Raw genomic sequence first — 12,457 nt, 5'->3', positions numbered from 1 at the left:
AACTTGAAAACCCCTCTCCGTTGAGAAACTCGCTCGACCTAGTACCAAGAGGGAGAAAGATAGAGTTTGAGAGAAAGATAGAGTTTGAGAGAAAGAAAAATATTTTATGCCATAAATTCATTCATCACCAATGGTGGTAGCCTCGGCAACAACAATAGTGGTGGTGGTGGAGTTGTCGGTGATGGTGGTAAAGATAAATTCAGGGCTAATAAATTGGGTATTAGCCAAGCAAACACAATTAGTGAGATTCTTCATCCTTATGGTCTTCCAGATCTAGACCTCTTTTAACCCCCAACCAGACCTCATCTCAAATCTTTTGGTATTATTTGAAACACTAACTGATTTATACCGTTGTTCCCCTATGAAATCACTTGCTATTAGTATGAAGTACCCAAATCTCAAACACATTAATCAAACAAAAATCACTTGCCATGTTTTAGAATACTCACATTTAATATTAGTATGAAGTACCCTCCTTTCAATCCCTAAAGTACCTGCTGGTGAAGTTTTATGGTGAAGTTCTAGAGGGATAAAATCAAGGTAAGAGAATTAAGAGAGAAAACATTTTTAAAGAGAGAGAAAAAGAGAGTTGATGTGAAGGAATTATTAAAAGAAGGGTAACTTTGTCATAGAAAATCTGACTTTAACTGACCATCGACGGTAACTCCAAAAAGAGAGTCATCTGAGTATTGTCGATAAATTAAGGGGTTAGGCGGGAAGCTGGTCATAAACTAGGGTGCCATTTGAGAAACAACCTTTCTTTCTTTAATGAATGATTGCATCGTACTGTCTAGGTGGAGTAGCTCAAACCTAGGGGAGGTAACAGTTTGGCTGAGCTAAGACGGCTCGGGAGTCAAGACTTCCCCTTTGTGAAGAGAGGAGTATCAAACACTCGTCAAAGTTGGATTCCAGAACTTCTGTTTAAAGTCTCCATTTTTACTCTTTAATTCCTCCCTTATTTCCTGTGAAATTTCGTTTCGGTGCGTTCATACTCACTTCCCCCCCTCTCTCTCTCCTCCGTTTTCTCTCTTTCTGATTCTACCACTTATTCTCTACAAGTCTTGGTCCAATTAAACGAATTCGGATTTTGATTTCAATTATTATCATCTAAATAGTTAGGGATTAGGGTTCGAAGTTGGAGTACTAAAAAAATGAACCTTTATATGTTTTAGGGTTTTTATTTCTGTCCGTGATATAGTTAGTTTTCTTCCAATCAGTCGTTCATGGCGGAGACTAGTAGGAGGTACAGTCTGGGTAACAAGTTAGGTAAGAATTCTAACTCAATATTTTTTTTGCTGAATTTTGTCTGAGCTTATTGGATCTATTTTTGTATGTTCTTATTCTTCTACTAGGTTGAATCAATGAATTAGTTGCTCTTTACTAAAAATTTTTCAATTGATTTCACTTCTGTCAACTCTGAATGAGACATTGGAAATACTAAATCACTTCTACTTGAAGCTATTGAAATACTGAAAAGGCAAAACCTTTGAGTTTGAGGTTACTTGGAACTTTAGAAGTTACTTAAGCAAAAGATATCTTATAAATTAGCTGCTTCATACATAGAACCCCACACCCTCCCAAGTCCCATCCATAAACACACAAATCATTGGGAGTTAGTTAAGCAAAAAGACAATTTAAATTAGGTAAAGAATAAACTTCATGCTTATAAGATGAAGAAAACAACAGACAGTTAGTATTGTGGTATAAAGATAACTCGTTTGTTGAAGATCGTGCGATGGTGGGTAATGATGATCTTGAGTCCTTTATTGCCAATGAGGTGGATTGTTAACAATCACGACAATACATGATGTTTCTTTATATTGTAATCTCCATTCATACCATCTGCCTTTCTGGATCTGTATGAAACCCGAAGCTTCAGAGGATATAGTGTCACTTGTACATTTAAATAGCTGTCTTTTGCCCATTAGTAGGCTTACTAAGAGATGAAGATGTTAGTTTTTTTTTTGTCAATGCTTTTAACGAGTCCACAAATTCGATAATAAGGAAAAGATGGTTGGATATTTTCATTTAGTTTATCAATCGACTTCTGCCGAAGAAGGATACTTAGTTTCTGATCTGCAACAGACAACTATAGATAGTAGTATCCATCTGCTTCATAGTACAACGAAATAACTTGAAAGAAGCAAAACAGATGCTAAATCTACCTTATTAGCTTGATTCTGTTTCATAGAAAAAATTATAAGATAGATAATGCCTTAGATCTTTGTTGAAGATGTAGTCAGTAAAGGAGGATGACCTATGAACAATATTACGCTAGTTCTCGTTAAGGAAAAAGCAGTGGGAGCGCCAAATTGTTATCGAATGGAACCACTTAACTGAAGATTTGATCGACCAGAGAAGATCATATAATTGTGATTCTAAATGTAAACTATGAGCCTGATATTCATTATGTGTATTTAATTTTCTTGTTGATTGACTTGTACATGTAGATCTTGATCAGATACTTGCTGAAGCACAAACTCGATGGTTGCGCCCTCTTGAAATTTGTGAAATCCTTCAACATCATCAGAAGTTTCAGATTGCTCCAGAGCCTCCAAATAAGCCACCTAGTATGATTTAATTAAGCAACTATTACCTTTACTTTTACTTGTGTTTTTTTTTCTTTTTGAAAAATTTGAATTAATATTGAGAGAAAAAGGATTTACAAAGAGTTAAAAACATGAAAGGAAAATGTTACATCAATTCATCCCACTTAGACACAACATCATAGTAACCTTTGCCAAAGGGATATTCTGACTCCAGTCATCCAGTGAAAAAATAGGGCGAGGATGTCTTCCACTTGCAAGCTGCTATTAGCATTGGAATCTTTGAGTGGCTTCCCATTCCTTTCTTTCCAGATAGCCCACATGATTGCTAATGAGTATCCAGATCTCTTTGTTTGCCTTATGTTTGGACTGTGCTTATATCTTCCCAGTCCTTAAGTATCCAGATTTTTTCCTTTCCAAATAGCCCATGCGATTGCCAATGGAATAAGTATCCAGATCATAGTAAAAAGAATTTACTTATGTTTGCACCTGTTTATAAGTTCTAATCCAAGAACCGAAGTATGACTCGGTTGTCATAGATACTATTGTTTTTTTGGAGTTATTGATGCTTTCTTGAATTTATGAGCCTAAATAAAGTAAAAGATTGTTATAGTGTGACTGTGCTTCAAATGTAGAGAGTTAGAGAAGACTATGACTTCAAGAAATAAATTTTGATGAGCTCTTAAGTAGTTCAATATGACCACTGACAATAATGGGAGATGACTTGGAAAACAAAAATTCTTCTTGTTCTGATTGCGTGAGAATTCTTTTGAGTTGTGCGACCTTCATTTTGAATATACACTTACAAACCTGTCTTAAATTAAATTATTTTCTCCCTAGGTGGTTCACTTTTCCTTTTTGATCGGAAAGTACTGAGATATTTCAGAAAGGATGGCCATAATTGGAGGAAGAAAAGAGACGGTAAAACAGTGAAGGAAGCACATGAGAAGCTAAAGGTAAGATGCAACCTCTTTTCTTTTTTGTGGACGTCCTATGAATGCATTTTTCTTTCTACTTATATGAAATGTATGCAAGTGTGTAACCTAGAATACCAGAAGGTTTTATTGCCGTCCATGATTCAGCCTGCAATCTTACTTATTGGATATCATATTAATAACACTTTAGTTGATGTGTACAAATTTAGGCTGGAAGTGTTGATGTACTACATTGCTACTATGCTCATGGAGAAGAGAACGAAAACTTCCAAAGACGTGTTTATTGGATGCTCGAAGAGTGAGTATAAAAAGCAAGTTAATGCTTACTAGGATAGTAGTATCTCTTTTGGAACCTATAAGCTTGTTTTTCTACATTTTATTTACTTCATTTCATCCCATAGGTGCTTTTGCTTTTCTTTCTCTTTATATAGTAAATTCTGATGCCAGTCGGGTTGGTTTCTCATAGTGAATATTGTGATGCCGCATAGGCAATAGGAAGCATATTAAGCTTAGCATTGTGAGTCAGGTAGCTAGGAAGGATTGTGGATTAGGGAGTCAAGAGATGAGTTAGTTTTGTTAATGGATTCATATGATCTACGTTCGCAACACTTCTTAGCAAGCAATGTTCTTCACTTCAAATGGTTGAAGGCTTGAAGCTTTAATTTGCACTTTGTAATGCTTCCACTACCATTATGCATGGGCTTTGATGTGTCTGGAAGCACTTCCATTCGTCCAGTGACAATTTTGCAATATTATCAGTGACACTCTTGTGATACTTATGATGACGTTTGTGCAGCCACTTTTCTTTACTTTTTTGGTCGAAAATCAAGTGGTACTGTTGTATAACTCAGCCGTGCTCTTGTATCCACTTTTAGCTTTGCGTACACTATCTGATGTTTCTACAGAAGCACCACCAAAAGTTTTACAGAAGCTTCATCAAATGTGAATGCGAAAAGTATCCAAACAAATGCAGCCTAGTCCACACGAATGGATTGTCGCAGGTGCCCGTGCAATTGCTGTGCCAAGTGCTTCCCAAAACTCCTTAAATGCTGCACAAAATAGCACCTACCGATTCCCTAATGCTAAAAAGACATTGCCAAAAGTGCTTTCACTCTTTAAGCTTCACTCTAGTTTCAAAAAGAAGCATCATGGCAAGCGCCACAAAGCATAGTTGATACTAGAGTGCTTGAATCCGTTGATGGGTACACCCATGTGTGACTTTCCCATTGTCTACAAATCCTTTCTACCAAATAGACCTTGAATGGAGGAGAGTTATAAATCAACACCAACTAAGAAATATCGCACTTGTCAAATTTGTGAGGATAATTGCTAATATAAAATTACCGAATAAAAAACTTAGTTACTCTGTTTGAGATAAAGGTAAGTTAATGGTCTTTCTTGCATCCGGTTAAATGTCATAACCATGAAGCGAACTGTACACCAGTTATCTTAGTTTTGTTTACACCAATGAATCCCACCTGATGGGCACAATATCCATTTTATTTCTAATGTGCTTTCTATGCTGCAGGAATCAAATGCATATCGTACTTGTCCACTACCTCGAAGTGAAGGTTAGCTCTTCCCCATTTTAATCATCTATAGTTACTTCTCATTGCAGAATTAGATCTCTCATCTATTTAAGTAACATTGAGCACTAAATATCTATAATATGTAACTTTTCTTCCATTCTTTTAGTTTGCGTATGAGTTCATAACAGTTCGAACAAGATTTATTTTGAGTATTTTTACCAAGCAAATGCTTCGTTGGTCAAGCATATTTTTTATGGCATCAACTCTTGACAGAGAAACACGAAAGAAATGATGCTAGGTACCTAATTGGATCTTACACAATTGATCCATTCGTGAGAGGTTAATCACAAAAGTAATGATCAAAATAGTGATTGCATTTTCTGTTTGCATAGTCATTGATTTCAGTCTAAGAGGACAGAGAGCAATATAACATCATTGTAATATTTTTAATTTCAATCTTAACACAAATATGTCTTATGTCTTAGGGGAATAAAACAAGCTTTAGCTTCCCTAGCGATTCCAAGACCGCTAGTCCAGTGTCTTCTAGTTGCGGGAACAGTGCTCAGACATCGGACTATGATGACATTGAATCTGGTACGTTTCTTGCACTTATGGTCAAGTTATAGTATTTTTTCCATAGACGAAATAAAAATCCAGATTATTGATGCAACAGGGTCATAATTGATCTAGAGTGGACTGTCCACATATCAGTTTTCTTTAAACTCCAGTCAAGTGGTCCATCTTATTAGTGTTAACTAATTTTTTCTTGCTACAGAACCTCATCAAGCAAACTCTGCATACCGCACTTTTCCCGAGTTATCACAGTCCGAGATTGTGGAGAATCAGATGAATACTGGAGCTTTCAACCCCAATTACCATATTTCTTCTCCTAATAACCAATGTAAGCAGCAGTTTTCATCTTCTACTAGTTGTTTAACAAGGTGTATTAATTGCTTGTGCTTAACTGGATGTATTTGCAGATGCTTTTCGTGGAAATCAGCCAGCTGTTCCTGAACTGAATTTTATTCCTCTAGCTCAAGATTATGGGGGTAGAGATTATAACAGCTCAGGGTTAAATTTTGAGCTTGACTTGATATCTCGTCGAGGGGACGCAAAACAGAGTCCTAGTTTTGGACCTCCAGTTTCTTCAATACAAAATAATACCTTGGAGGCGATCCCTAAGCAAGGAAGCATGATTCCTGGGCAACGTTCTTCCGATAAACTCAACAAAAACCATGAGGTCTTCCTTTCGGATCTTCCACTCTTTACTTTTAATTTGGATATGTTCTGTTAAACAAGAAATTAAAATGGCTAATAGACAGGCATATACTTGCAAATCTTACTTAATTCTACATGATATTACGACTAATTACTGAAAGTAAATGCAAAAAAGTCCAAAACTTTGGCAGACATGAAATGCTTTGGTTGACACACCGTAAAAGTATTGGCAGTAATAGTTGATTTCATCATGTCCATGACATGGACCAACCTAGTAATTCTATAATATTTGGTGCTCTTGTACTGACACTGCTTTACTCCTATTTAGATCCTAAAACGTAATAAGCTATACGGCATGTTCCTGTTTGACTAACGGTTGAGCTACGTGGTTGCTCTGATTCCAATAATGGCGTGGGTGCACAAACCCAATAAGTTACACATGCCATGTGCCCATGTCATCTGGAGAATCTTACGTTCCCTTTATTCGTTTCTTTTTCCTGTTAACTTTTTTGAAACTCCAAATGAATATTAGAAAGAAAAAGTAGTACAAGACTCCCTGATGACAGGCTAGCTAGCCGCCGGGATAGAGCTGTAGCTAGGGAAAGTATTAGAAAATACAAAGAACTTTAAGTTGGTCTATTACACCCTTTCTGTTTGGATTACTCCTGCTAGTTTAATTAATTAGAGTTTTGATTAGTAGTGAGCTCTACTTTTTAGACAAGGATTGTCAATTATATATATATATTAGGGTTTATGTTTCTACTATTACAAGAACTTAATGAAGAGGCTTGTCCTCCTATATATAGGGACGCTGCCCTATGGCAAATCATCCTCTATTCTAAATTAAGTGTGCGCACATTAGTTTTCTATGATGCTTGGTTCTAAATAATCTGGTTATTTTTCTTTTGGTTAGGTGCTTGATAAGTTTTTTTTACCTGCCTTCGAGTTTTTCTTATAGGTCGAATGCGATTTTTCAGTATGTTTTCTTTTCCGTATTTTCCACAAAAATTTCATATATTTTGTCCTGATTCTTACTCAACGGGTTGCTATCAGATTGCTGCAGAAGAGGATTCTCCATACATACCTAAGTGGTCAATGGAACAAAACTTGCACATACACTCTAGTTATGGTCGATTTAATGAACCAAACAGTCATTATATTACTGCTCTTGAGCCCTTGGATACGCACCTTGCACAAAAAGATGGGCATCCTCTGCAAAATGATCTTCAGATGCAGCAGCTTTTAGACGTGGAATTTGGGAGTCTTGTAAAATCATTTCTAGAGAACAATCTCACAGAAGATGGAACTTTAGATCAACCTTCCGTTGCAAAGCAACCACTACTAGAAAGCTCTAGAGCTGACAGCTTCAACCGATGGATGAGTAAAGAACTTGGAGAGGTAGATGATTCACATATAAAGTCTAGCTCTAGGTTCTACTGGAGTGCTGCCGAAAGTGAACGTGTAGTTGATGAGGCGAGCATATCTCCTCAATTGGACTTGGATGCCTACTTGTTGAGTCCGTCACTCGCGCAAGACCAGCTCTTCAGCATCATTGACTTCTCACCAAATTGGGCATATGCAAGCTCCAAAGCTAAGGTATGGACGTCCAAATCTAATTTTCATCCTCTTCTGCTTTAAGCTAATAAGTTGGATCATCACATCAATAGAATAAGTAGGGTCACTGCTAGCAGTAGAAATATTTACTGATTTTCATGGTTTTCCATATTTCGATCTTGACTCGAACAGGTTTTGATTACTGGAACTTTCTTAAAAAATCAACAAGATGTCAGGAAGTTTAAATGGTCATGCATGTTTGGGGAAATGGAGGTTCCAGCTGAGGTTTTAAGAGAAGGTGTTCTTCTTTGTTGTGCTCCAATACATGCAGCTGGGAGGGTCCCTTTTTACGTAACGTTATCCAACAGGTTGGCTTGCAGTGAAGTCAGAGAATTTGAGTTCCAAGTCGACCCTCTTCAAGATTCTAACATGGCCAATCGCACTATCAGTGATATGTTTCTTCATATACGACTTGGGAAGTTATTATCTCTTGAATCTGTATCTCTCTACAGCTGTGATTCCGAAAAACCTTGTAGAGACGGTAAGACAAGTTCGCCGACGAAAGAAGACGATGATGAGTGGGTGAAGATAGTATCAATTACTTCAGAGGAAGAGTTTTCCCCTGGCAACGCAAAGGAGCTGTTGCTCCAAAGGATGCTAAAAGAGAAGCTTCATGCATGGCTTCTTCAGAAAGTAATTGAAGGTGGTAAAGGTCCTACTGTGTTAGATGAAGAAGGTCAAGGCGTGCTGCATTTAGCAGCAGCTCTTGGTTATGATTGGGCTTTCGAACCAACGATAACTTCAGGTGTTAGTATCAACTTTCGTGATGTTAATGGATGGACTGCGCTTCACTGGGCAGCTTTTTGTGGCCAGTAAGTCTACTGAAAACTAGTTCCTATTGTTCTGTATAATTAGGGTTCTTTTTCTAGTTTAGTGATAATTAATACTTCTAAGGAGTGGGATCCCTAGGCGTTTCTGTGCAGAATATGTGCAAACCTTACTATGTGAACCTTTAGAAGGAGCCAAAGCCTAAAAAGAATTTATTTATCCTTTTTGACGAAAAAACTTTCACCTAGGCTAGGGAGTTTTGGCCATTTTTCCTTAATTAATGAGTCCTGACAAATTTATTTTTAAATGCACATTTTGAGATACATGTTTTCTTATTCACTCTTTATTCCTCAACTGTACTATTGACAGGGAGCGAACAGTTGGTGTTCTTGTGTCTCTGGGTGCTGCTCCTGGTTTATTAACGGACCCAAGTCCCAAATTTCCTGCTGGTAGAACACCCGCGGACCTTGGTTCTTCAAATGGACACAAAGGGATTGCAGGCTACTTAGCAGAATGTTCATTGACCACACATCTATCTACTCTTACGGTGAAGGATAGAAAAGAAACCGAGTTTCCAGAAACTTCCAGAGTCAAAGCTATTCAAGCCATTACAGAACGTAGCCCCACGCCAATCAACAGCGTTGATGTTCCAGATGTTTCATTGAAGGATTCACTAACTGCTGTTTGTAATGCAACTCAAGCTGCTGCACGAATTCACCAAGTCTTAAGAGTTCAGTCTTTCCAAAAGAAGCAGTTCACCGAAATCAGTGATGATAAAATAAGAATGTCAGATGAGAGAGCCCTTTCACTTATTTCCATGAAAAAAAACAGGCAAGGCCAACATGATGAGCCTGTGACAGCAGCTGCAATACGGATACAGAATAAATTTCGTGGTTGGAAGGGAAGAAAAGAATTTTTGCTTACCCGACAGCGGATTGTGATGATTCAGGTACATTTCTATTCTTTACCTATTACCTTCACAACCTTCATCTTTAATTAGAGGTTGGCAAATTAGCGTGGCCTGTTAAGGGGCTCTGGTGTGTGTTGCACACCACATGCACAACTTTTTAATGTGCTGGCGGTGGCAGCTGCCTGAACACCACAACCTGGTCGTAGTCTCAATCTTGATTACAAATTTATTTATTTGTGGTATTCCCAACTTCCTGTCCATAAATATTGATACCAAATTGGGTGGTGAATAGGCTCATGTACGAGGGCACCAGGTTAGGAAACATTACAAATCGATCGTATGGTCAGTAGGAATTGTTGAGAAAGTTGTCTTACGCTGGAGACGGAAAGGGAATGGTTTTCGTGGATTCCGAAAGGAATCTCTTCCAGGGGTACCCACAACAAGCACACCCTCAAAAGAAGATGATTATGATTTTGTGAAAGACGGTAAAAAACAGACTGAGGAAAGAGTGCAGAAGGCACTTAATAGGGTAAAATCCATGGTTCAGTATCCAGAAGCAAGAGATCAATATCGTAGGCTGCTGACTGTTGTAACGGAGATCCACGAATCTAAGGTATTCAAATTCTTTCTAGTTTAAAGCAATTTTTATTACAAGACCCATCTTAATGTGTTTTTGTAAAATTAAAGTTTCCAAGTCTTTTGTTCTTGCAAAAATCGACAGAGGGCATTTTTTGGCAATTTTTACGAAGGAATCCATGAATAAAATTCTCTTTTTTTGTTAACTTTCCTAAACACAGTTTCTGCCTTCTTCTGGACCTTTGTAAAATTTCCGCACCAACCGAAACCGGGACTAACCGAGATTTCCATTGAAACAGAAATTTTATTCTTTAGTTGCGTTCCTTTGTAATTTTTTGTAGGTCGTGAGCGATATGGATCAGAACACCTCAGAAGAAGCAGTGTATGACGATGATGATATGTTTGACCTCGAAGCGCTGATCGGTGATGATAACTTCATGTCGACGCTTCGATAGGTTTTCATCTGCTGCATATTTAAACCCATTACTGTCTTTTGCTTGTGTTACTGGCTGTTTCAGTGCACTTGCAGGTTTTTAGTATAATTTATACAGTATAGTTGTCTATGAACTTGTAAAATTCTCTATCAGAACCACCTTTCAAAATAGCAGAACTGTGCCAATCAATTTATACAGTATTATATAGAGGTTTAGCTCGTGCACCCTGCAATTCTATTAGGCCTCTTTGGCTTTGGTGTCTTTAAGACTAATGCTAACGGGATTCTGCTGATGGTTGAGTTACTAGCCTCGTAGTTCCTTCAACTGTTATGACTTCGCGTGCCATGGTCTATTAGCGAAAGCTGCTGATGGTTGGGTAACTAGGGGTAAAAGTAAAGACCGTGAAATCGAAAGGCCGGTGAAAATCGAACCAGACCGGACAAAAAAACCCCGGTTTAGAATGGTCGGCCTTTTTTTGATTGAATTGGTCTTCATGTCCGGTTCGGTTTTTTCTGATGAGTCTGTGGATCACAAACTTGACCGGATTATAATTAATAGTAACATATTAATGGATAATTAGGTATTATATCTTATAATGGAATTACCTATTAATTAGAAAGTGTTTTTCTCTCTCAAAAAATAAAAATTTTGTTGTTTAATAAAGAAGCATATTCTCAGTATGGGTCAGAGAGAAATCATAGAGTTGGCTTTTGAAACAATAAGATTACATGAATACAATTGACAGACGTACAAACTAGCTACCACTATTTTATACCCTTCAGAACCCATTTTCAATGAATCATAGATTTCCACCCCCAGTGAGATTCAAACGTGTTACCTCTGGATTTTTGGAGCCAAGGTTGAACTACTGCACTAAGATGTGGTTGACATAAATAATAGAGATGAAACATAATAAAAGATCAGAGTAACTTCGAAAAAGATGAAAGTAACTTAAAATATGAGGCCGAAGTTACATTTAACAAAAAATTAAGAACCAAACAAGACACTGGACATAAACAAGGATCCATATGAGAACTGTTCATAAGATTTTTGTGGGTGTTTCTTTTCTCAAGAACTATAGAATCTAAGGTTTCTATTTAAGAGCATGAAGTTTTCACATCACGGATGCAATTCCCTCATATAGTATTTTCCATGTAGTTCAACCGACCTAAATTGAATGACCTAATTTCCTTTTTGAGTTGTTCCATTTCTAAAAAAAAAAAAACTTTTCGCTTTTTTCTAATAGTACCTATTACTGTAAATTTAATGACAACTTAAAAGTAAGTTAAACTTTTTCATTGTATTGTAAAAAAGTTATTGAGGGTACAATTAGAAATCATGTTATTTTTGAAAGTCAAACTCTAATTAAGAGCATCTCCAATGCAACACTCAATCTTAGAAACTCTGAGTGCCACCTAAGATTTTTAGGGTTTTTTCTTAAAACTCCTCTCCAATGCAACACTCTATTTGGATCTCTAAGATGACGTGTCGAGGGTGGAATAGAGATATCTCAAGAGGACACTCTAGAAATAGAGTGTCCTCTTGAGATATCTCTAATTGTCTAACTCATCAATATTTGATTTTCAACCAATAGAAATCTAGTCATCTATATTTTCTAAAATAACTAATTATTTATTGACAAAAATAACTGTGCCACATAAGTAAATAAGATACGTTTAGAGTTTTGCATTGGAGAAAAAAAAATTGAGGATCTCTATTAAGGCCACCTAAGAGTGAGAATCTCAATTGGAACTTGACACGTAAGATGAATAGAGATTTTTATGAGTTTTGCATTGGAGATGCTCTAATGATGTTCCCTTTAAAAATTGAGATTTCAAAATAGGTCATTAATTTTGAGAAGGAGAAAGTATTTAACAGTTTCTATTTTTTCTCACCCCCTATTAACCGACAATAGTATCTTCCGTAA

The 12,457-nt window shown here is 37.0% G+C and overlaps 1 protein-coding gene across 3 annotated transcripts; it reads left to right on the top strand.

Moving 5' to 3' along the window:
• The first annotated feature begins 487 nt into the window (after positions 1-487).
• Positions 488-10,737, top strand: LOC147537702 (calmodulin-binding transcription activator 3-like). 3 transcript variants are annotated; one of them, XM_086640392.1, is made up of 14 exons: positions 488-980; positions 1,173-1,266; positions 2,451-2,570; positions 3,387-3,502; positions 3,691-3,779; positions 5,010-5,052; positions 5,496-5,604; positions 5,786-5,911; positions 5,991-6,250; positions 7,282-7,824; positions 7,975-8,654; positions 8,980-9,559; positions 9,813-10,133; positions 10,438-10,737. In XM_086640392.1, the coding sequence occupies exons 2-14, from the start codon at positions 1,224-1,226 to the stop codon at positions 10,549-10,551; spliced, it is 3,144 nt and encodes a 1,047-aa protein (XP_086496518.1). In that variant the 5' UTR covers positions 488-980; positions 1,173-1,223; the 3' UTR covers positions 10,552-10,737. The 3 variants fall into 3 exon arrangements, with proteins under 3 accessions (XP_086496518.1, XP_086496519.1, XP_086496521.1); XM_086640395.1 differs by lacking the exon at positions 3,691-3,779 and having other exon boundaries at positions 797-980; XM_086640393.1 differs by lacking the exon at positions 3,691-3,779 and having other exon boundaries at positions 789-1,266.
• The last annotated feature ends 1,720 nt before the right edge of the window (positions 10,738-12,457 follow it).

Source organism: Eschscholzia californica, unplaced genomic scaffold, assembly GCF_041429995.1.
Source record: "Eschscholzia californica isolate CP2 unplaced genomic scaffold, dmEscCali1.0.p SCAF_5, whole genome shotgun sequence".
Lineage (NCBI taxonomy): Eukaryota > Viridiplantae > Streptophyta > Magnoliopsida > Ranunculales > Papaveraceae > Eschscholzia > Eschscholzia californica.
The sequence above is the reverse complement of the archived record's forward strand: the minus strand, read 5'-3'. Positions and strand labels throughout refer to the sequence as shown.

Excerpts from the sequence above, each read along its gene's own strand:
- LOC147537702 (XM_086640392.1), top strand. The coding sequence starts at position 1,224 with ATGGCGGAGACTAGTAGGAGGTACAGTCTGGGTAACAAGTTAG. Across the intron at positions 5,053-5,495 it reads TCCACTACCTCGAAGTGAAG|GGGAATAAAACAAGCTTTAG; the intron begins GTTAGCTCTTCC and ends CTTATGTCTTAG. Across the intron at positions 5,912-5,990 it reads TTCTTCTCCTAATAACCAAT|ATGCTTTTCGTGGAAATCAG; the intron begins GTAAGCAGCAGT and ends ATGTATTTGCAG.